This window comes from Mustela putorius, unplaced genomic scaffold, assembly GCF_011764305.1.
Source record: "Mustela putorius furo isolate JIRA1106 unplaced genomic scaffold, ASM1176430v1.1 tig00000487_pilon_pilon_pilon, whole genome shotgun sequence".
NCBI classification, from domain to species: domain Eukaryota; kingdom Metazoa; phylum Chordata; class Mammalia; order Carnivora; family Mustelidae; genus Mustela; species Mustela putorius.
The window spans coordinates 3604744-3627743 of NW_025421399.1; the positions used below are offsets into that span (position 1 = coordinate 3604744).

The window sequence follows — 23000 nt, forward strand, 5'->3', positions numbered from 1 at the left end:
TTTCCCTTGGGTTATCCACAAAGTAGACTGGCTTATATTAGAACAGCATTGCCTAACAGAAATAGAATTGTGTCTTGTGTGTCATTTTAAAATGTTCTACTAGCCACATATTTAAAATGTAAAAAGAAACAGGTGAAATTAATTTTGGATAATATAGTTAACCCAACATATCAGAAATACTTTCATTTTAACATGTAATCAGTGAAACTTTATTGAGATATTTCACATTCTTTTTTTCATACTAAGTCTTCAAAATGTGGTGTTTATTTTACACAGCTTGTCTCAGTTTGGACTAGCCACATTTTAAGTGCTCAGTGAGCGGCCATGTGTGGCTCAGGGCTGCCACACTGGTCAGCGCAGTTCTAAGTGTGGTTCATGTCGCAAGACTCAGTATTCTCAAAGCCTGGTATTTTAGATGATATGAATTTAAAAATAACAAGTGCCAAGGAGGAAACCAAGGCCCAGTGAGGTGAAACGCCTGGCCTGAGGCCTTAGGCTGATAAGTGCCAGTGGTTAAGAACAGGAGCAGAGTCTACAGTCAGAAGAGAATTATCTTCTCCATGGGGTTGATGTGAGATGACAAGAGACACCCGTGGGAAGGGACTGGCACAGTGCCTGGCTCACATCCGCCAAGAGACATGAGGGGTTAACGCAGAGAAGGCAGAGACCCCTCGGGGTCACAAGCCCGAGATGCCCTGCACCAGCTCTGAGACAGTTCCCCAGGGCCGCCCCCTGAAAAGCTTGCACCACTCACCGGACTGGTGGGTGAGGACACCCCAAGGCTCCACGCAGCTCCGTCATCCTCCGGGGGCTTCTGCTGGCCACTCCCCTGGGCCAGCGCTTGGGCCGGCACTCTCATGGGACTGCCAGGCTGCTGGCCCAAAGCACTTCCCAGAGGGACAGCTTGGGCAGTGCCCAACAGCGGCAGGCCCAGGGCGCCAGAGGCGCAGGCAGGGGGCTGCTGCTTGTGATGCCCATCCAAAGCCACAGGGGACGCCTGCGCCGGGAGGGGCTCTGTGGGCCCATCAGACGGGATGCTGGCCTCCGGGCCAGGGAAGGAGAGTGAGGCCCGCCCAGTGGGAATCTCTGCTTCTCCACCGAGTCCGCCCAGTCCGTTGGTTGGCACAGAGTTCACCTGGGCTTTGCTGAATTCCGACAGCACCCTAGAAGTTTTTAAACAAAGAAACCTGTGTGACAGGTTGTCTGTGAGAATGCCCAAGGCTAGGGGGCAGTGGTTAAGAATGGAAAACTGCTGTTTTGTGATTTCAGAAACAAAACAAACAAAACTCTCGCCACCATCCATTGTTCCCTTGCTCCCACACAGCCCTCCTCTGACAGGCCTCACGAAATTTCTCCCCGGCTGGGACTCAGAACCCACTCCTGGGACCCGGACTGAGGGGAAGTGAGGACCCACTCTGTTCCTGGGACAGTAAGTGGACAGCAGCGTCGCGGGGGAGGTGCGAGGGCCCAGCCACCTTGGAGCCAGATTGCAGGTGAAGTCCGAGAAGCCTCCTGTGCCCAGGGCCTACCGCCGGAGATCAGAGTACACAGGGTGCGTGAGTGTGTACGCAAGCAGACACGGGCTGTGCGCCACTCCTCCAGTGGGACTGGCTCTTCCTGCCCCTCAGGGGTGTACAGGGAATGCAGGGAGCCAGTGCTACTGCCTTTGTGTACACATGCATGCACACACACACACATGCATGGAAACATACTCCTGGGCCTTCTAAAATGAGCACTGGCTAGCGGCTGTTCCCCCTTCTCCTGAGGCTTCTGAGAATCCAAGTTCTGTTTCTCAAGTAAACCTATTTGCTGTCTCCTCCTCTGCTTATGAGCCCAGTAGAGTACATCATGGGCAAATGCAGGTTCATATGGCAACAAAGCTAGCTGGGCCCAAGAGAATGCCCTAATGGCTTAGACTGGGTCAGAAGGTATGTCAAACTCCCCTTAATGCTGGCTTAGGGAAATGAGGATTTTAGAACTCACATTTTCAACCTGATGTCTTTTGGCTGAGCTCTGCTCTTACTTAAAACATCAAAACCCCAAACAATATTTTAAGACATGCTAGTTAGTCCAGGATTGGTGACGAACCCATGCACTTACGGGCATGGGAAGGGACTGGCACAGTGATTTTCAACCAGGGCAACTGATTTTCAACCAGGACATTTCAGTGAGGGAAGAAGACTTTTCAACAAATGGTGCTGGGATAAGTCAACAGTTCCCATGCAAAAGAATGAAGTTGGACTCCTTTCTCACATGATTTAAAAAATGAACTCAAAATGGATCAAGCTCTTAACCTTTAGAAGGAAAGGAACTCTTAGAAGGAAATAGGTATAAATCTTTGGATCAAGCAGTGGTTTCTTATAATACGACATTCAATGGATAAGCACCCAATTAAAAAACAGGTAAGTTGGACTTCATCAAAACTAAAAGTTTTTGTGCTTCAAAAGGATACTGTTAGGAAACTAAAAGGACAACCCACAGAATAGGAAAAAATATGTGCATATCTTATAGGCAAGTATTATCATATACCTGATAAAGGTCTAGTCTCCAGAACATACAGAGCTCTTAACTTGATAGTACGGGAACAAATAGTCCAACTGAAAAATGGGGAAAGGAGGGGCACTTGGGTGGCTCAGTCAGTTAAGCGTTTGCCCTCAGCTCTGGGGTCCTGGGATCCAGCCCTGCTTCGGGATCCCTGCTCAGGGAGAGGTCTTCTTCTACCCTTCCCTCTTCTCCATCCCCCACCTCCCTGCTTGTGCTCTCTGCTCTCTCTCATGTTCTCTGCTCTCTCTCTCTCTCAAATAAACAATTAAAAAATATTAAAAAAAGAAAAGAAAAATGGGCAAAGGATTTGCAGAGACAGTTCTGTAAAGGCATACAAGTACCTTTAGAGCAAGTACCTGAAAAGATGATGAATATCATTAAATAGTAGTGAAATAAAAATCAAAACCATAATAAGATGCTACTATAAGCCCACCAGGATTCCTGTAATAAAAAAGGAGAGAGAATACCAAGTGTTGGCAAAGATGCAGAGGAAATGGAACTCTTACACACTGCTGGTAGAAATGTGAAATGCTGTAGATTCTGTGGAGAACAGTTTGGTAGTTCCTCAAAAAGTAAAACACAGAGTTACCATATGACTCAGCAGTTCAACTCATGGGTATAAATCCGAGAATTAAAAGACAACGTTTGCAGAAAAGTTGTACATGAATATTCATGCAATATTACTCATAACAGCCAAAAAGTAGGAATAAAACAAATGTCCACTAAATGATAAACAGATTAACAAACTGTATATCCACACAATAGGTAAAGGGTTTCCTTCCAGCGTGATGAAGGCGTTCTTCAATTATATCATAGTGATGTTGTACAGCCTTGTGAATATACTAAAACCCACCAAACTGGACACTTTAACATGGTGATTTTTATGGCAGGTGAATCGTATCACAGCAAACTAGGAGGCTCCCCATGAGAAGAAGGTGTAAACGTGTTGGTGGAATAGTTATAGGGGAGGCAGGTGGCTGCTGGTTCTTGCTCTCGGCCTCACTCTGAAAAAAGACCAATGAGAATCCAAATCCAACGGAACAGCTGGCAGTGAGCAGGCACTGAGGCACTCACGGGTTCTAGACATAAAGGGGTAGTTTCCACAGGCAGAGAAGGAAGGGACATTTGTTAACCAACTGCTGTGTCCCAACTATTGTGACAGAATGGGGCCACCTTCTGAGATGAGCTAGGGATGCAAATCGCCCCTGGGAGGTGCCAGCTCTTTGTGGAGAACTGAGAGGTGGGTTGGTGACTGACCAAGAGCAGGCTCCCAGCGTCCTGGCTTTGGCTGGCACACTGCTGTGGCCTCCAATAGGCTCCTAAAGTTCAAGGACTTCATTCCCTTCCCTGCAAAACATGCGTGGTAACAGCACCCACCTCTTATGAGTGTGTTCAAGGTTACGTGAGAGAACATAGGTCAAATGCTTAGTAGGGTGTGTAGCACAAAGCAAGTACACAATAAACATTAACCTCAATTTGTTACTGTGGCTGTTCTTATCATCACTGGTAAGACTACTTAGCCTCCATGGACCCGAATATAAAAATGTAAGGAAAGGAGCAGAATTACGGCAATATTCATTAGTGTTACCAAAATGGTTATCAGTTATCAATGAATCCTAATCTGTAAGACAAATTTTAATGACAGAGTAGACTGGGTGTTGGAATAAAGAAATGCCATCCAACAATAAGAACTTGTGTGATAAAATAGAGTTTTTGCTAAACCAATGCCAAGGTCAAGGTGAAATCAAGTTCACAGAGCCTTACCAGAATCAGTGCTGGCTGTCAGAACACAAAGAGAATAAGAGAGACATTTATGTCAAGTGCAAAAATGTGCTAGAGATTTTCTTTTTTTGAGAGATGAGATTTTAAAGGAAAGGCAAAAGAAAAATGTTCAAAAACCTTTGAAAAAAAATGCAACATTGGACTAAAACCACTCTAGTCCTTTCACTTTTGTTCTGTCCAGCTCAGGGCACTTTTAAAAAAAAACTGTCTATTCAAAAATTCTAGGAATCTGTGCTTTCATTTAGAAGACACTGGAAAAAAAAGATGTATTATATACATATGTATACATGTGTTCATAGAGATGCCGGTATAAAATAAATAAAAAGCATGGGTGAGAGGATCTGGATGACCGCCTCCTACAGTTAACCCTGCCAAGAGATTGAGCCTGTGCTTTTCCTGTGGATTGGTGTGTGGTGGTCCATGGCACCATCTGGATGTCAGGGGACACTAATAAAAGCCCAGAGGAGGGCTGTATATGCAAAGAATCATTTCCCCCAAGAGAAGGCTTTATGACAATGACATTTGATAAATACCACTAACCATGGTTTTGCAGCTGTGAATGTTGAGACAAGTTATGGGAGAACCAACATCACAGGGACACTAGTAGTAAAATGACAATGACATCACCGACTGAGCACTCACCCCGTGTCTGGCACTGCTCTACGCACTCTATATACCTTAACTCATTAATTTTTCCTAGCATTCTTATGCCCATTTTGCGGATGAGGACATCAAGGTCAGGAATAAACTGCCAAAGGTCGTGAAGCTGGTTAATGCAAGACTCCAGCGGTCTGGCGCCTGACTCCATATTTCTAACCACTAGACTGTAGTCGTGCTTCTCAGTGATCACTGTAATTCAGAGCCAACCAACACAAAAGAAGCTATTCGTGGCATCAATCCTCTATTCACAAAGCAAACTGCAATTTGGTTTCTGGGAAAGATTAAATTAATACATTTCATTTGGAATGTTATGTGTTTTGTAGCTTATGTTTAATTTGTCGATGTTTTGATTTTACTGTTGTAGGAATTATAAGCCCATGGTATTTATGCCTAATTTTAAGTTACAAGTATTTAAGTAATATAATAAAAATAAGTGAACTATTAAATGTCAGTGAGAGTCTTTACTCTTAAGACATACCCTCTATGGCGCCTGGGTGGCTTAGTGGGATAAGCCTCTGCCTTGGCTCAGGTCATGATCTCAGGGTCCTGGGATCGAGTCCCGCATCCGGCTCTCTGCTCAACAGGGAGCCTGCTTCCTCCTCTCTCTCTCTCTCTCTCTCTGCCTGCCTCTCTGCCTAGTTGTGATCTCTGTCAAATAAATAAATAAAATCTTAAAAAAAAAAAAAAAAGACATACATTTTAAAAAGAGCTGGTATCCGGGAATGCGCAAAGACTCCCTTCAAGCCCAGCTCTCAAAGCGATGGTGCTGTGTATTTGTGCTTCTGTGTGTGTGCTTCCAGTGTGTGCTGGTTCTTCACACCACTGCCCAGAGCTGGTCTGTATGTCCTGACCCTCCCCCCGAGTTCTAACGTAATGCCCAGGACACTTCCCACACAGGGTGGACAGTCACTGATTCAATGACCTACAGCTGGAATTTTCCAATCACAAGACTCATGAAATATAAAAGCAAGACACATGACAAAGACACATGGCTGGCCTGTGGGAGAGGAGAGAGAACGAAGGGGCTCAGACAGGTGAACGAACCCAAGTCACGCCACTGGTCTAGCAGATAGGTGGGGACTGCTCCTTTTCAGCATGTTCTATCTAAATATTTCCATTTGACATTTGAAAGTTCTATCCAATCTGCTCAGAAGCCACGTCAGGGGTCTACCAGTTGCTGTTATGCATGCAATTCATTCCCAGGCATCTGATCTGATTCTCTGACAGCCCAATGAGGGAGTCTCCATTTTAAGATTTATCTATTTATTTGTCAGAGAGAGAGAGAGAGAGCGCACAAGCAGGGGGAGCAGCAGGCAGAGGGAGAAGCAGGCTCCCCACTGAGCAAAGAGCCCAATGTGGGACTTGATCCCAGGACCCTGAGATCATGACCTGAGCCAAAGGCAGAAGCTTAACGACTGAGCCACCCAGGTGTCCCATGGAGTCTCCATTTTAAAGATGCAGAAACAACCTCAAAGAGTAAGCGGTTTGACAGCCGTTACTGAACTTACAAGTGGCAGAACTGAGCTGGAAACTCGATCCCACCGCAAGCCAGCCCACACCAGCACCCAATCTGGTGTTATTCCTACACCAGCTGGGAACTGTGTAAAGGTCTGAACCAAGAGGATGGGGGCACCCAGGAGTAGACAAAGGTCCTAAACACAGGCTGGGGGAGCATGGGTCTGGCTGAAGGAAGCGCTTTATAAAATTTACCATTTTCTACCTATTAGATGAGCAAATACCCGGACGTTGAATAATACTTTCTGCTGACAAGGCTGAAAGGACAAAGGTACAGCCCTGACGGAGGGTGACTAGGCAGTACCTGGGAAAATCACACATCAATGTATCCTTTGGCTCAGCAATTCTGTTTCTGGAAATTTACTGAACAGAGTTACTTGCAAAGAATTAAAAGACCACATATACAAGGTTATTTATAGAAATAGGGAATTCCAATACCCACTAAATACAGGGCCGGTTAAATAAACTAACCAGCAATGGAAACATATACAACAACAACAAAAAGAAATAAAGAAGTTCTAATGCTCCAAACTGAAAACTGATATGATCTCTTCCAAAACAGAGTGTCAAACGGTATATTCATAACAGCTTTTGTGGGTAAGGGAACAGGGATAAGAAATAAAAAACATTAAAAAAAATCTGTAGATTCATATTGGTTAGATGCATTTAGAAACATCAGAAGAAAATGTAAGGAATCAATAATTATGGTGACAGAGGCGTGAAAGGCTTTTTGCTGTATACATTTTAGCCTTTTCCCAACCATAATAATAGATTATCTGCTCAAATATTACCGTTAAAAAGCCTATATAAAGAAGGCTCTGCTTGTGAGCCTGGCCTAAAACAGAGATGGTGAGTCACTATGTTGTACACCTGAGACTAATATAACATTGTTTATCAACTACATTCAAATTAAAAACATTTTTTAAAAGAGAAGGCTCTGTCCAGGCTCCCTCCACTAGTCAAGTTCATTGTTCCATGGACTCTTCCCTCCATACATCTGCTTGGCCCCTTTTGTCTACCATCTCCTCCAGTTCAGGGTCTGCATCTTTGTGAGGCCTTCCGGGAGGTCACAGAGGAGCACCCTTACCCACTGTGCTTCCCTGCAGTTTTTGGAAGTTGTACACGTAACCCTGAACCGTGAGTCTCCTTCCCTCTAGAGGCAATGATATCTTACACTGCGCCTCAGAGAGAGGAGGTCACCTGCTGGAGTTCACCCTGGGGCAGCACTGCGTACAGCCTGGTTCAGCTCTGAGCCCTACTTAGAGCCATTCTCCTCACTGCCCCATGTGGCCTCCAGTTATAGGTTCCAGCAACTCCAGTCCCTGAGGAAGAGAGATGATGTCCCCTTTGTCTTTCTGTATGTCCCTATAGTGGTTAGTGCTCAGTGACAGGCAATCACATGCTATAGGAAGGGAGACTTGAAAGAGGAAGAGAAGGAAGGAAGAGAGAGGGGGAAGGGGTTGGTTGGGGGAGGAGCACTCACTCTTGAAGAGACAGGTCTGAATCCTCAGCATTTGCTGTCCCCACGTCTGAGTCGTAGGACATAGGCTCCTCAGAACGTTCTGGACTCTTGGAGCCGTTCTCTTGGAGTAGGCAGCTATCAGAGTTTAGGCTGCAAGACAGCTGGGACGAACTGGCCGTGTCCAGGCTGAGAGAGGAGGCTGTGAGCTTCCTGTTCCGTCGGATCTTGTGTCCTGAGTGCTGGACTTCGATGTCCTCCGAGCCTGAGGAATGGGAAATTGAATCCAGAGACTCTTTCCGCTGTAGTTCTGTCCCAGAGGTAGTGAGGGGGTCAAGATCAGAGAGCGGACAAAGCCCAGAGAGAGCCAGCGGGGTAAGTGTCCACTCGTTTAGGATGGCAGACTTGTAGGAGAGCTCGAAGGACAAGGATGTCAGTCCCTGCAGGAAGCTGAGGAGGAACTCCCCCTCCTCGGCGTCTCGAAGCAGCGCTGTGGGCTGGTAGTACTCGCACAGGTGGGCCGGCTCCTGGAGGAGCAGCTTCAGGTAGCACTCCATCAGGCCGTCATTGAGGGCCAGTCGCAGCCAGGCCCGGCAGCGGCCCACGTCTGTGCTCACAAAGATCAGGTGCTCCAGCTCCGAGATGATGTGTCTGGGGATGGGACGACAGGCTTGTTTCAAGAAAGGATTTCCAATCACTGCGGTCTTGTTTTAGCCACTGGTTAGCAAGAGCCCGTCATAACAACTGCCCATATACAGAGGCTTGAAAAAATCTTGGATAACAGTGCTCTATGGGGAATTTAGAAATATTAAGCTATAACCCCCAACTTTTTGAGGTTGCTGTCATGGAGGATAATTGCCATTTTCATTACGGCTACTCGGGGGCCCCTGACATCATGTGCTCATCTAGCACACATCTGATGAGCCCCTAAGTGCAAGGTCTCTTCAGAGCCTAGAGACACAGGGTAAAGACATGGCCCTGTCCTCAATCCAGGTGACCACCTTTCAGGGGCACATGAGGCCTGTTGTCAGCAGAGCTGGAGTGGGAGTACACTATCATTTCCAGGTCTCAATAAGAGAAATGCCATAGAAAAGGCAGTATCTGAGCTAGGCTATTAAGGGATTTCAAGAGGCGAAAATGGAAGGGGAACCTTCTAGGCACAGAGGACCGAGAGAAAAAAGGCACCAAGGGCAGGAAGGCAACAGCTCTGTAACAGGAGTGGCGAGCACTCCGATTACAGCTCCAAGAGGAGGAGCGGGCATTGGGCTGCAAAGTCAGGTAAGGCAGGGTCTTAAGTATATTAAGTATCCAACCAGTGAGGCAAAGTGGGGGCACAGCCAGTAGCTGTGCATCAGAATCACCCAGGAACCTGGTCAGGATACAGACTCTGGGGCCCCCACTGAGTGAATCACACTCCAGATTTGAGAGCCTGAGGGTTTTTACACAGGGAAGTGACTTGACCACAGTTATATAGATGTCTTGGTGGGCCGTTCTGGATAAGATCACATCCCACATGTGCAACATGAGTTCCTGAATCCTCGATCTGCTGAAAACACCCCTCCCCTGACTTCCACAGTGCCCTGCATGTCTCGCCTGTGGGAGCGCAGCCCATCTCCGCGGGACCGGCAAACGCACTCTGCTTAGTTTCAGTTCAGTAAGTGCGGCCCAGCCGACTGGGCTAAAGACAGAATAAGATGAGGACAAGCAGAAAGCCACTGTCAGCCAGGAGTGTGGTAAGACCCTGAGACAGGGCAGTGGCAGTCATCAGGAAAAGGAAGACAGAGACCCCACAAGACACCTCGGGCCAAAGGTGGCACTAAACAGCCCTTCGAGGCCCAGCGTCAGCTCCCGGCTCCACAGCCCAGGCCATCCTCAGCAGTGCCATGGAGACAGCCGTCCCAGGGTGAATAGTCAGACAGTCTGGATTCCACTTTTTTTTTTTTTTTTAAAAAAAGGCCATCCCTTGTTATAAGGTTTAGCAATATAGATGTTCAAACACCTTGAGGCAGGGTTAGCAAACTTCTTTTGTAAAAGGCCACATAGTAAAGATGATAGGCTTTGCAGGCCACACTCTCTGTTACAACCACCTCAGTTTGCCACCATGTGGTAACGGTGGCTCCTGCTACAGGCGACCAGCCCTGGCTGAAGGCTGAGGGGCCCTTGAGGCTTGGTCTAACAATAACCCCTATCTCGCCCATCTCTGTTCTAGAACAGACTGGCTCTGGTGATTTCCCACACAGCTGGCGAGGGAGAGTCCCGCGTCCTCCCCACAGCAAAACCTCCCCAGCTCATCTCACTTGTGAGTGACAGCTTTCAGGAGGGGCCAGAAGACGGGCTGAGGAAGAGGCTTCTGGTGGGCGCTTTTCTTCCTTTTCCCTCCGGCCTCGACTCGGATGTGCTTGGCGTGCAGGCCGTGGATAAATACGGCCTCCAGGGCGCTGCACATGGCATTGGCATCTCCGTCTTCGCTAGTGACTGCCGTGTCTGAGGACACGTACTGCTTCTGCAGCGCCTTCACCGATCCCACCAGCTTCTTCTTGATCACCTGGTCAGCGGCAGACACAACACAGCCTTTAGGAGATCCTGCAATGGGGCTGCTTCTCGCCACACACACACAAGCACCCATGCAGGCACACACATCTATGTGTGTGTCTATACAGCAAAGTTCGCACAAGCTAATTATACAAAACAAAGCCAGAGCACCACGGTACTGATTTTTTTTTTTTGCAAAATGCAAAGGTATTTGTATATTTTTGTTTTGTTTTTTAAACTGAACTTCAAACGAAAACAACAACAGAAGAAACTGAACTTCAGTGAATTGATATCCATATAAATCTCGTGTTTAAATTCTGGTTCCATCGCATTACAGCTATGCGAGCTTGGGGAACCCACCCAGTGCAGCAGGGAAGCGGTCTACCTTACTCGCCTGACTATGATTCCACCAAGAAGCAACAAGTGCTGCTTTTGAAAAAGAAAAAGGGATCACAGTCTACCCCAAGAAAGATCCCAACTGGGCAGAGGCTCAGGTGAGTGTCAGCTCGGTTGGTCACCAGCAGGGTCACCCCAGACATTTCACTTAACCTCTCTGAGCTTAATGTCCTCACCGTTAAACAGAAAGCATACTCCCTGATCTACAGCACTGCAGGGATTACCCGGAGGGCAGGACTGGTCTTTTATTCATCCTTGGATCCTTGACACTTGGCACAGTGCCTGGCACATGTAGGTACTCAGTTAAATGTTCAGCAAGTAAATTATAATATAAGGATAGTCTGGTCATAATATGAGCATGTCAAAGTTACCTAAGTGTGTGGAAAAGGACTAGAAGGGAATGCAGAAAAACTGGTTTGAATCGTTAGCTGATAGGATTACAGATAAATATTTTACTGTTTTTGTTCTTATTTTAGCCCAAACAGTTCATTTTAATGTTCTCTGAAAAGTTGAATATTCTTTTTTTTTTTAACAACAGCTTTAATGAGACCTAATTTACATAGCATAAAATTCACTCATTGAAGGTACACAGTTCAGTAGTTTTGGGTATATTCACAGAGTTGTGAAACTACAGCCACTACCTCATTTTAGAACATGTTCACTGCTTCAGAGAGACACACTATGCAGTCACTCCCTATTCGCTGCTTCCCCAGTCCCGAGCACCCACTCATCTACTTTCTGTCTTGACGATTCACCCATTCTGGACATTCTGTATACATTAAGTCACATAGGCAGCAGCCTTCTGTGTCTGGCTTCTTTTACTTGGCATGTTTCCAAGGTCTGTCTATACTGTCACTGTGTATTGGGACTTCATTCCTTTCTATTGCCAAATCATATTTCACTGCGTGGACACCCCACATTTTATTTATCCATTCGCCGATTAATAGACATCTGGGTTGTTCCCACTTCAGGGCTATAATGCTGCTATGAACCTTCATGCACAGGTGTTTATGTGGACGTAAGTTTTCAGGTCTCCTGGGTACGCACCTAGCAGTGGAACTGGGCCACCACTTAGTCTTATGTCATTTTGATTCTAGCCATCCCAGAGGGTGCAAAGAAGTCTCTCGTGATTTTGAATGCATTTGCCTAATGTCTAATGATGTTAGGCATCTCTTCATGTACTTGTGGGTCATATGTATGCCTTCTTTGGAGAAATCCTTGGTCTTTAGGTAGCCTATATTAAATGACCATCATTTTTTGTAAATTCCCATTTTATCACCAATAAGATATTCTAGAAAGGCCAGGATCTTCTCAGAGCCTGCTTCTGCTATCACTTTTTCTCAACCCAAGGCCTCACGTTCTGGGCAGTCCTTGTTCATTTCAAAGCAAGAAAAATCAATGAAATGGCTGTCCTGTGCACCCTTCCCCACCCTTCAGCTTCGCCCCCCCCCCCCCACCGCAGCCTACCGGGATGGCAGCCCGGGGATCCAGTCCATTCTCCACCACTGAGAGCATTTCCACTCACACAGCAGCTCCCTCGGAGAATCACATGACACCTGCAGAGACAGATGGTGGCCAGCTGAGCAAGTTCCAGCTCACCAGCCCTAGCCAACTCGCCCTCTGCCCCCAGCAGGCAGCAGGAGGTTAGCCCGTCTTCCTTAAACTGCAATGGAAGGGCATTTGAATATACAAGGAAAAGCTAAGAGTGGATTTTAAGGAAGGAAAGGAGGAAGGAAAACAAATCCGTGGGCTCAGATCTCAGGAGATGCGGAGTCCTGTATGTCATGGATGGGTCTGGCCCAAGCAGTGTCCAGAAAGGGCTCTGGATTCCACACCCAGTACTGGCACAAAAAGCAGGACATATAAGGCTGATTTAGACACAGAACTAAGGGGGCAAGGAGGTGTCAAGGGCTCACATGGCCAGGAAGCAGGCACTCACAATTCACACTGATGGCCTGGGTCCTGCAACTGCCCCCTGTGACTCCTGTCCCAGTCTGGTGTCTGCCAGCTCAGCAGTGACAGTGACAACTGAAACAGCTTCCAGAGGGATGGCTCTCTCACTACACATCTGCTTCTCCTCAGGCTAAACTGGAGAAGCACAGGGACATGTCTAAAGGGGGACAGGTTTGACTCTCAATTTGCTGCTAATCAGCTAAGCATGCTGGGGCACCGTAGCAGACCTCTCGGATGGAGAAAAGAATGTGGAAAATGCCTACTAGCACAGGGCCTGAAGGTACTAAGGAGAAATAGTATCTACAACCCTAGTGTTTGTGGCCATCCAAACCTACAGGCGAAGACTGCCAGGAGACTGCCAAGGCGTGAATGCGTGAGTGTGAGTAGCTGAAGTAAATCCCTCAGGGCACTGGCTTCCTCCTGAGGGGGGCTGAGGTGGGAGGGCTTCCACCTGAGCCTAAAGGGGGCTGCTGGCTGGCCTGACCTCACCCCAGCCACTTGGATGGACCAGTATGGGGTAGGCACCTTCCCACCTACACAGACCTCTAGTGACCACACAGCTGAGCATGAGGGACACCCAAAACTAGATCATTGCTGTCCTTGTTCTCAAAAACTCCTGGATCCAAAGAAGTTAATAAAGCCGAGGCCCGCTAAATGGATTTTGTGCTCTTTCCACATACTGCTTCCTGCATTCCTCCTCATCACCCTGGGAGGGCTGTTTTATTATCCTGATCTAACAGATAAGAAATAGAAGCTGACCCAGGTCAAGGAACTTCCTTAGATTCCAGGGCTGATAAGCGGCAGACTCCACCACCTCCCAATAGGACTAGCCTTCTCTCACCCCTTCTGGAAGAGGCCAGTATGAGCTAGGGCTAAGGGATAGGTGGGGAGGGAGCAGGGGAAGGTTTAGGAGAGGGCTCTTTAGCTGAGGGCCCAGGTGAGGGGGTGCAAGGGAACATCAAGGTCAGGCCAGCAGGAAAGGTTTACAGAGAACAGCAGGGTGGCCCTAAATGACATTAGATGCTCTGACTTAAGCCCTGGCCTCTGGAGCTGCTGAGGGTAAACAGGACCCAGAGCCAAGCTTCCTAAGGAAAGGCATGCAGAGGGAGGGAGGTCTGTGGGGGGGGGGGGGGATGGCCCCTGCAGCACCAGCTCTGGTCACAGCACGACAGACCACCAGAAAGAATGCTGGCCCCTGGCCAAAGTCTGTTTGACCACCTCTCCTGTCGCCATGTTCCCGGCTCCTAATGCCTGAGGTTCTCAGAACCCTCCTCTGTGACCAGCTCCATGCTCTGGCCACAGGGCGATGGGAACAGGGGATGGGCTGCAGTCACAGTCCCTCCTGAAATTGTGCCTGATCCTGGAAGTGAGGTTCCTTCAAGCCTATCCTATGCAGCCCTGAAGGTCAAGTCCAGGTTCTCTGGTCCCAAGACCCTGGCATCCAATCCCTTTCAGCAATTCCAGTGGCCTAAGGCCTCCCTTTAGACCTGTTGTTCCAGACAGAACCTCAAGCTCCCAAACTGCCCTTCCCCTGGCCAGCCTTAGAACTTGGATGGCAACAATTGGAATAGTAGGTCCATTAAGGCCTCACTAATGAATTAAGCCAAAATAATAGAGTATTCATCGGAGGGAGGAAGGCTTATCAGTGAGTGGGTGCTCTGGCCAAGTCAGGGTCTGCTAAAAAAAAAAAAGTCAATGGACACTGAGAGGTCAGAGCAGGGCCGGACAGGAGACAACTGTGGCCTAAAACAAAGTGTCAGAAAACCCACAAAATGACAACAGCGCAGGGAAATCAAGGAGAAGAGCCACTTGACAATTCACAAAATAGGATGAGACTTTGGGGTCAGGCCAAAGTTAAGGGCACGCTTTTCTTTGCAAGTAGCCAAAGCACCCTACCTGGGCCTGCCTGTCCCCCAATGCCTCAGGGAGGCAGGAAACCGGCTCAGAGGCAGGAACATGACAGTCTAGGAGATCTCTGGGATTTGGGTCTCCTGACAGCTAGGTCACCACTCCAGCAGGCTCCTGGCAGGTCCAGACCCCCAATCTACCATCCTATGGGACTGGCTTCACTTCCTATCCTCAGAACAGTCTTCACTAAAGAACCAAACCAAAGACGGGTGTCTCTTCGGGAGACCCAGGCTGAGGAGAACAAATAGAGAGCCTCAAACATTATAGGCACAGTTGAGCAGAAAAGGGTGAGTGGCGTCTACCTTTAGGAACCTCCAAACCATCCTAAGTCTACCTCTGCCCTTTAGTATTGATTCACCCTGGCACAGGATCTCATTCTCTAATCTGATTTAATTCTTAAAACAATCCTGTAAGAGGAGGATGATTATGCCCCATTTTACAGAAGAGAAAACTGAGGCTCTGGAAATGGGCCTCAGGTAAGGGACAGAATTCTCTGGGTTTCCTCATTCAAGTCCTATGCCTCTCAGTCCTTGGTTCAAAGAGTTGTAGGCAAACTTATTACTCAGACTGTTCTGAGGGACTCAGAAGCTCCATTTTATCTAAGAAAGCCTAAAACCAACAAGAAACAACCTTGCCCACCAGATCTGTAGCATACTAAAGGGACAGGCCCCACACACTCAGGTGCCACATCTCCCAACAGCTGGTTTTACAAATGGAAACAGGTACTAGGACCCCAACCTTCCTAGGAAGGCCAATGGAGCCCCCCTGGCCCAGATCAGTGGAGCTTGATTCCAAGAACTGTCCTGCTCCCAGGCCAGCCCTGAAGATACTCCCTAAGTCCCTCTGCAGCACAGATTCTTTCCATAGTAGTTAGGTTTCAGAACTGTCCTTTCCTAAATGTTCCAATGCACAGGAAGGAAACATTCTGGTTGATTTTCTTTGTTACACGCCCTTCTATATACTTCCAATCTCACTTCCTCCAGAGACGAAGGAAGAATGAAAAGAAGACAAGGGCTCAGACGAGACTTACATTAAAAGAAGAAATGGATGACCTGGCTTCACCGCTTTCGAAATACTCCATTCACCAGTAAACAGCAACCTCCTCTTCTTGGAGACTTCCCCGCCATCCGTGACAGCCTCGGTCTCTACAGCCTGAATCCGATCCTGCACCTGGCTATGCAGAACAACAGGCTGGTGTTTAAGCCCTCCAGCTGCTGCCCCAGGTGATGAGTCAGGGTTTTCAGTCGGAAACGAGTGACAGAGTTATCTTCTGATTCAGAAAGGCAGCTGATCCTCCAGACATGTGAGTGCTGAGTGAGTGAACAGCACCTCCCTCTACCTGAAGAAACTTGGGAGTTCTGGACAAGGGTCCTGTGAAGGGTGGGATGGGTGTGTGTGTCTAGGGGTGAAGGCGACTAGGCCTTTGAAGCAAATGAATACCAGCTGGAGGGCAAGAAACTTCTAGCTTGTGATTCTCAGTCTAAAGGCTAGTGGGTGAGGCCAGAAATGTGAAGTGTATGAACACTGGGTATCTTTCTTTCCTCTCTCCCTCCTCCCCTACGACACACATTTCCCCCATATTCTTATTTTTTTTTAAGATTTATTTATTTATTTTCAAGAGAGCGAGAGAGTGCACATGAGTGGGAGGAGGGGCAGAGGGAGAGACAGAGAGAATCTTAAGCAGGCTCCCTGGCCAGCATGGAGCCCAGTGAGGGGCTCAATCTCACGGCCCATGAAATCATGTTCTGAGCTGAAACCAAGAGTCAGACACTTGTCCCACATCCCTTAGGATTCCAGCAGGGACCAAATTCTGAATGAATGAAAGCAGAAACTTTGCCCCAACTCATTCACCATTGCATTTCTAGTGCCCAGAACAGTGCATAGCCCACAGTGGTGCTCAAAATACACTTGCTGAATGAACAGATGAGTAAAATAAGAAGGCTCAGGGCAGGTATCTCCACTCCAGACTGTAAGAAGTTGGGGTATGCAACTTTTCAGTGGGAGGGCCCCTGTGGAATTCTGCCCATCATACCAAGCTGCCAATAGGCTGTGAACCCTGTAGATATATCACACCTTACTAAAGGTAGAAGGGAATTCAATTTTCAAAGAAGCGAGACTATAAATGGCAAGCAAAGACAATGGGTCCTCTTTGGGGCCCCTTACAATTGCTGCAAAACGGCCAATCCTTTGGAGTGTGGTCACCAGAATAAGAGGGGATGTGCACCCAAAAAGCCCAGGAGATCATAAATACTAACAGTAGGGCCTGGGTGTCTCAAGAAGGTCTAGTTACTGAGATAACTTGGCTCTTTAAGTTCATGGGTCACCAAAATGGTCAAAAATCAAGGACAGTACCGGCAAAAAGAGGTAGCAATTCAACAGCCTCTGAATCCACCTAATTCTTCAGCCTCCCCAGGACCCACTCACCTACACTCTTCACAACATGTAACATCACCTCTGGTACTGTTTCCCTGTGTTCCGTTTTGGGACTAATCTGCAACCAGCTCTGGCTGGCAGGGAGCACTACGTAAGGGTCCCTTCTAAGTGCCAGGACAACACTTATGGACATGGTTCTGTGACCAGAGCCAACCCCACACAGTGGAAGCCTCTGAGTTTCTACAGATTACCATCCAAAAGGAAGTGGTAAGTCTCCACTGTCCCAGTCTGATGGAGTAGCCATCCCTCACCTTCCACGTATTCGGATGATACCTACCATTCCAGCAGCCAACACAAGTAATGTAATATGAATGCTAAAAACACAACCCTTGAGGACAACAGGTACAGGGGACCAGACATCCAGGAAAAAACCCCTGAACCACAGGAGGTGGATCTCCCCTCCTCCACACTTATTTCTTATTTACCTTCGGAGGCCCTGCACCCATGCAGCTGCTCGGCAACTGCCCAGCTCTGAGAAAGCACCCTGATTTGGCTGCTGAGGGGAAGCAGGCGGGGTTGGCAGGGGACTGCTCTACGTTCTCTGATCAAATGGGAACCACGTCAAGGGAAGAATGGGTGCAGAGTTGGGGTGAAGAAATGGGGACAAGGAGACCTCATTTTAGTAACACTGGGTAGGGGTGGTAACTGGGGAGGCAAGAGCTGGGGGCAGTTTAGCAAAGACTTAGGGATGAGGGGTCCTCAGGATGGCTGGAGGTGATAAGAAAGGATGTGGTGGGCTCTGAAGTTAGGGGTTGAGTGTCTGTGAGGACACGAAAATACATGTAAAACTTAGTATAGGGCTGAGGTCAGAGTTATTAAGAAGAGGGGGTGAGCTCAACAGAGCGTCTGCTTTTGTGGTAGGTATTAAATGAGGGTGGGTGGAGGTGGGGTGAGCAGAATTTGGGGGGCTGAGCAGGGAGACTGGGATAAGAAAGCTGAGCCAGAAAAGGGGAAAACCAGAAATGGTGGGGATCAGAGGAGGTTAGCGTGGAACACTGCGGCTGTCAAAGGGGGTGAGGGGTGAGGGAAGCGGAGGGATGTGGCTGCGCTGGGGGATGGAACTGGGCTACTGTGGGGGTCAAGAGTGTGGCCGCATTTACGCAACACCAGGGATGAGGGGGTGGGGGTAAGGCCTGGGCTCGGTCCCGGGCGGGAGAAGATGGAGGGGACGGGTCAGCAGTGGCTGTGCGGGCTGAAGGGTCAGGTCAGAGTGGGGTGGGGCGCGGGGCTCAGACCGGGAAGGGAAGGGGCTCTGAAGCAGGACAGTCTCAAGGCAACAAGGGGTTTGGGACCACGGACAGAGCTGGTGGCCCACCGCCCGTTCGCGTTTCGGCCCCGACGCCCGTTCTCGCCCTCCTCGCCCCCGACCGCTAACTCACCAGAGGGAGCGGGGAGGTGGCGAGGAGCACTCCTGGCCGCAGCAGCCTCTCAGCTTCCGACCCGACGCTGCGGCCTCTCCGCCACTGACAACAGGAAACGACTCTCGCGGCGCCTGACGCAATCACGTCGGTTGGACGCCCGGTCCCGCCCCTAGCCCACGGAGCCAATCGTAGGGCTGAAGGAGCCGTGGGGGCGGGGCCAGCGCTCCCGCAAGCCCAAATTGCCAAACATCTAGCAGGTGAGCGATCTGGGAGGCTCGCAACTCTAGGACCCCAGGTGCGCGCGAAGAGGTGGGGCCACTAGGCGAGGTCACCAGCGTCGGGCGGAACGTGTCCTCCTGTCCGCCTGCAGCAGCGTCTGTGTCAATCTAGATCCTGGCTTCTAGGTTCCTGACCTCGCCTGGCCACAGCACCGTCAGTGCAACTTTGCGACTGTCTCTTGGCCTGCTGTGGGAAGGCTCCCACTTGTAAAATCGGACCAATAGCCTACCCTAGTTTTGCCTCCCTGAGGGCATCAGCGCGGGTGGTGCTTCCCGCCTGGAGGCTCTGGGGAAAAGCATACATGTTTTGATCACACCTTTTACCGAGGGAGCCTTTAGGTCCCCAGGGCTTTCTCCTGTAACCTGCTTATCAGCCCTAAGGCGGGAAGTTCAAGAGTCCGGATATTCTCATCTAGCCAGGTATTCTTCATTTGCTTTCCTTGATAGAGTTGACATTTCTTTTTCAGATGTACTCAGAAGTGTGTGTGTGTGTGTGTGTGTGTGTGTGTGTGTGTGTTGGGTGTCTTTTGCTTCTGATACTTCACACCTGCAGGCTTTGGTCAAATGGGAGCTTAGAGCCTGAGTGTGGGGTGAGTGCCCGGGTGGAGAGGTACTACCTGCAGGTCCAGGGGAACTTAAGGAGTATCTACAGGGCTGGTCTAGCAACAGCACAGTTCTTGGAAGCAAGCTCCAGTGATCTGGGTCAGGGGCTCCATTGGTCTTCCTGGGAAGGTCAGGGTCCCAGTGCCTGTTTCTATTTATAAAATCAGCTGTTGGAGATATGGCACTTGAGTGTGTGGGGGCTGCCCCTTCAGTAATTCTCTTTCCAGGAGTGAGAACCACCTCTTCCTGGTTTTAGGACTAGATGAATCTGAGTGCATTCAGTATGGTTAATCATCAAGGAGGAAGTTAGAGATAAGGACATAGAGGCAAATTATTCTCTTGGTGTTAAACAGGGTGGAAAGTAAGGAATTTACTAGGGAAATCCCATTTCCTAGGCAAAAGAATAGTGTTTCTTGTTAAAATAGCACAGCAAGAGCATCAGTGTCTTGACACAAGCATGCCCTCCCCCAGATGGAGCCGGCAACATTCCTCAGTTCTTCCAATGAATTTTTGCACAGCTGCTGTCTGAAAAAGCTGTGGGAACCCCCACATATAATCTCTTGTCTGCCTTTTCAGGAACCCCCATCTCCTGGTCTTTTACTTCCCAGGCCTTTTGGCTCCTCTGTAAAGTCAAGGGCTTGTCTTCCTCTCTTCATCTTGCTCTGGTGCACACTGCCACCATTCATGGGCCGTGAGTCCACCAGGTAGTCTCCAGCCGGGAAAAAAAAAAAAAAAAATCTCACATTACCATTTCATTTGAGCAGTAATAAAGGTACATGCAACTTGCTGTGGTGCTAGGGAAGAGGGCTTGAAGGTTATCCTGGACGAGGCAACTTGTATCTGAGCTTACCAGGTGGATAAGAGGAAAGAGCACTGCAGGTGAAGAGACTGGCAGAGAAATGGCTGGTGGGTAGGAATGCGGGCTGAGCTCAAGGGACAGTGCCCGTGCGGTGCTGCAGGGAGGTGGAGAGGAAGCTAGGAGGTAAGAACAGAGGAAGGGGAGGCGGTTGGGACAGGTGGGGAGATACAGATTGGGTGAGGGGGAAAGGGAGGAGGCACAGACCCAGCTGGAGGCCAGTGCAGGAAGGGCTGAAACATTTGAAAACGCAGCTCACACACCACTGGTCTGTCTGCTTAGATTTCAAGCACAATGCAGAGTTACGAAAAAAGGCAGGAGAACTGTGAGTCGTCTGAATTCCCTGGGGACAGGTCCCACGTGTAGATTTCTGAATCGCTCTCCTACCCTGGAGTCACTCTGGGATGGGGTCCAAGAACTTTGGCTTGACCACCTCTCCTGTGCCCTGCCCTCGGTATGGATCCGAAGCTTAAGAAAATATAAGAATCTGCCTTAATTTAGGAGCTGAGGGATAAGGGATTAACATTTGTGCAAATGCTTCTGTTGTGTGCCAGGTGGGAACTGTGATTTGTCCTCATCAACCACCAAAAACAGACTTAAGAGAAGCTGAGTAACTTGGCCACACTACTAGTTAATGAATGGTAGAGGAAGGGCTGTCAGCCAGCTCTAATTCTAGTTGGAGGGCTGGCATAGATCAGTGGCAGAGCAAGTGGGGTTTGGAGCCAGGAATGCTTCGGTTTGAACACCAGCACATACTGTTCCCTCGGCCTTCCCTACGATATGCGGGGCAGACAACCCAGCAAGTGTGGGGCTAAGACCACTGCCACGGTCAGTGGTTTTCACAGGCCCCTTGAGGTAGTACCGAAGATAGAAACTTCTAAGTTTAACTGATGATGAGAAAAGAGAAGTCAGAACACCCTGAGGCCCCTTAGCCTCAGGCAGAGCGGCCAGGGTGTGTGCCTTCAGGTAAATTCCCCCACACTATCTGAGCCTGCATTCTCTCATCTGTAAATTGGGGGAAATATCAATTGATGTGTAGATTAAGTTAGATAATATACTTAGGATGGTTTCTGGCCTGCAGTAAGCATGTGAAGATGACCAGCTGTAGGGCACCTGGGTTGGTTAAACGTCTGCCTTCAGTCAGGTCAGTCCTGGGGTCCAGCCCACAATGGGCTCCCTGCTCAGCGGGGAGACTGCTTGCCCTTCTCCCTCTGCCCCTCCCCCAGCTCATGCTCTCTTGCTCCTCTCTCAAAGGGATGAATAAATTCTCTTTTTGCTTCTTTTTACAAAAATTTATTTATTTAAAAGATTTTATTTATTTGAGAGAGAGGATTTGAAGGGAGCAGATTCAGGGCTCAATCCTAGGACCCTGAGATTATGACCTGAGCCAAAGGGCAGACACTTAACCGCATGCACCACCCAGGAGTCCCTGGATGAATAAAATGTTTAAAAGAAAAGAAAAAGATGACTGACTATATTATTGTTCAAGTTAATTCTCATCTTCCCAATCCAATCAGATCTCTGCTTTTAATTGCTCTCTGAGCACTGGAGAGACTTTCTTTTTTTCTTATTTTTTGAGAGCCCTTCTTTTTTTTTTTTTTTTTTTTTTTTAAAGATTTTATTTATTTATTTGACAGAGAGAAATCACAAGTAGATGGAGAGGCAGGCAGAGAGAGAGAGAGAGGGAAGCAGGCTCCCCGCTGAGCAGAGAGCCTGATGCGGGACTCGATCCCAGGACCCTGAGATCATGACCTGAGCCAAAGGCAGCGGCTTAACCCACTGAGCCACCCAGGCGCCCCTTGAGAGCCCTTCTTGTTTGAACCCCAGATGTATCCTTACTTGGCAGCTGACTGAAGTCATCAAACTAGTACTAATGCAATCATTTTTCTCAAAACTGGAATTGCTGATGTTCTCCTGGGTTCTGTTGTAGGAAGCTGGTTCTCCCCACCCTTTTATAAAATGGATTTAAAGGGTTTTTAATGATTGATTTGTCAATTATACTTCAATAAAGCTGGACAATAATAAAGTTTTGTCAAAATATTGATAAATAAATAAATAATGATAAATAATGATAATTTTTTTTAAAACCCCAAATGTCATTATACAGAGTTTACAGTTCAAATAGTATGAAATGAAATGATGAGGGAACATAATGACCCACAGAAGTTTCTTGCCTCCCCCGCCTGCCCACCCTTCTGAGCCAGCTCACTGGGGCTGGTTATTTCTGGCTGAATCTTCTGGTGCTTATCTCCACCTGTCCTGTGCTTCTAGCTCTTGATTTACCCATTTTAGTTACTGTCAGCAGACTTCCTCCTAGTAACACAGACAAGTAGTTCTTTAACAACCCAGACCATTCTTGGGGTTTGGTTACGTCACTTTTTGGTTACATCACTCTGTAACGTAACCAAGTTCACAAAGACACATCACTTGTTAACTGGTTAACACTGGTAGTGTTAACAGAACTGTGACTATGTAAATATTGTTGGCGTGGCCCTCTGTCTGGGTTCTGTCCTCCCCTGCGCTCCAGCTCTCTTCTCGACCTGTCCCACAGCTTTCACCCTGGAATCTTCCCTCGCTGCTTCCTGGGTTGGCCTTTTCCTGGTTCCCTTCTCTTCTTTGCTTTCTTTACTCTCTCTCTGCTGGACCACATCTGCAGTTAAGAATCCCTATCGAATATTAAAAAACAGAAGAGTCTTTGGACCTCCTAATGATAGTAGTTA

The 23000-nt window shown here is 48.3% G+C and overlaps 1 protein-coding gene across 4 annotated transcripts in view; it reads right to left on the bottom strand.

The window, feature by feature from the left end:
• The window catches only part of PLEKHM1 (pleckstrin homology and RUN domain containing M1), a 46161-nt gene extending 27490 nt beyond the window's left edge, over positions 1-18671 (bottom strand). For 2 of the 4 annotated variants that reach the window (XM_004772463.3, XM_004772460.3), the window contains exons 1-6: positions 18562-18670; positions 15780-15923; positions 12356-12444; positions 10258-10505; positions 7985-8611; positions 755-1163 (exon numbers count right to left, since the gene is read on the bottom strand). In XM_004772463.3, the coding sequence (XP_004772520.2) occupies positions 755-1163; positions 7985-8611; positions 10258-10505; positions 12356-12403 (1332 nt within the window). In that variant the 5' untranslated portion in view covers positions 12404-12444; positions 15780-15923; positions 18562-18670. Of the gene's footprint in view, positions 1-754; positions 1164-7984; positions 8612-10257; positions 10506-12355; positions 12445-15779; positions 15924-18561 lie in introns of all 4 variants that reach the window. The other 2 variants (XM_004772461.3, XM_004772462.3) reach the window with 2 other exon arrangements.
• Between the last annotated feature and the right edge of the window lie 4329 nt (positions 18672-23000).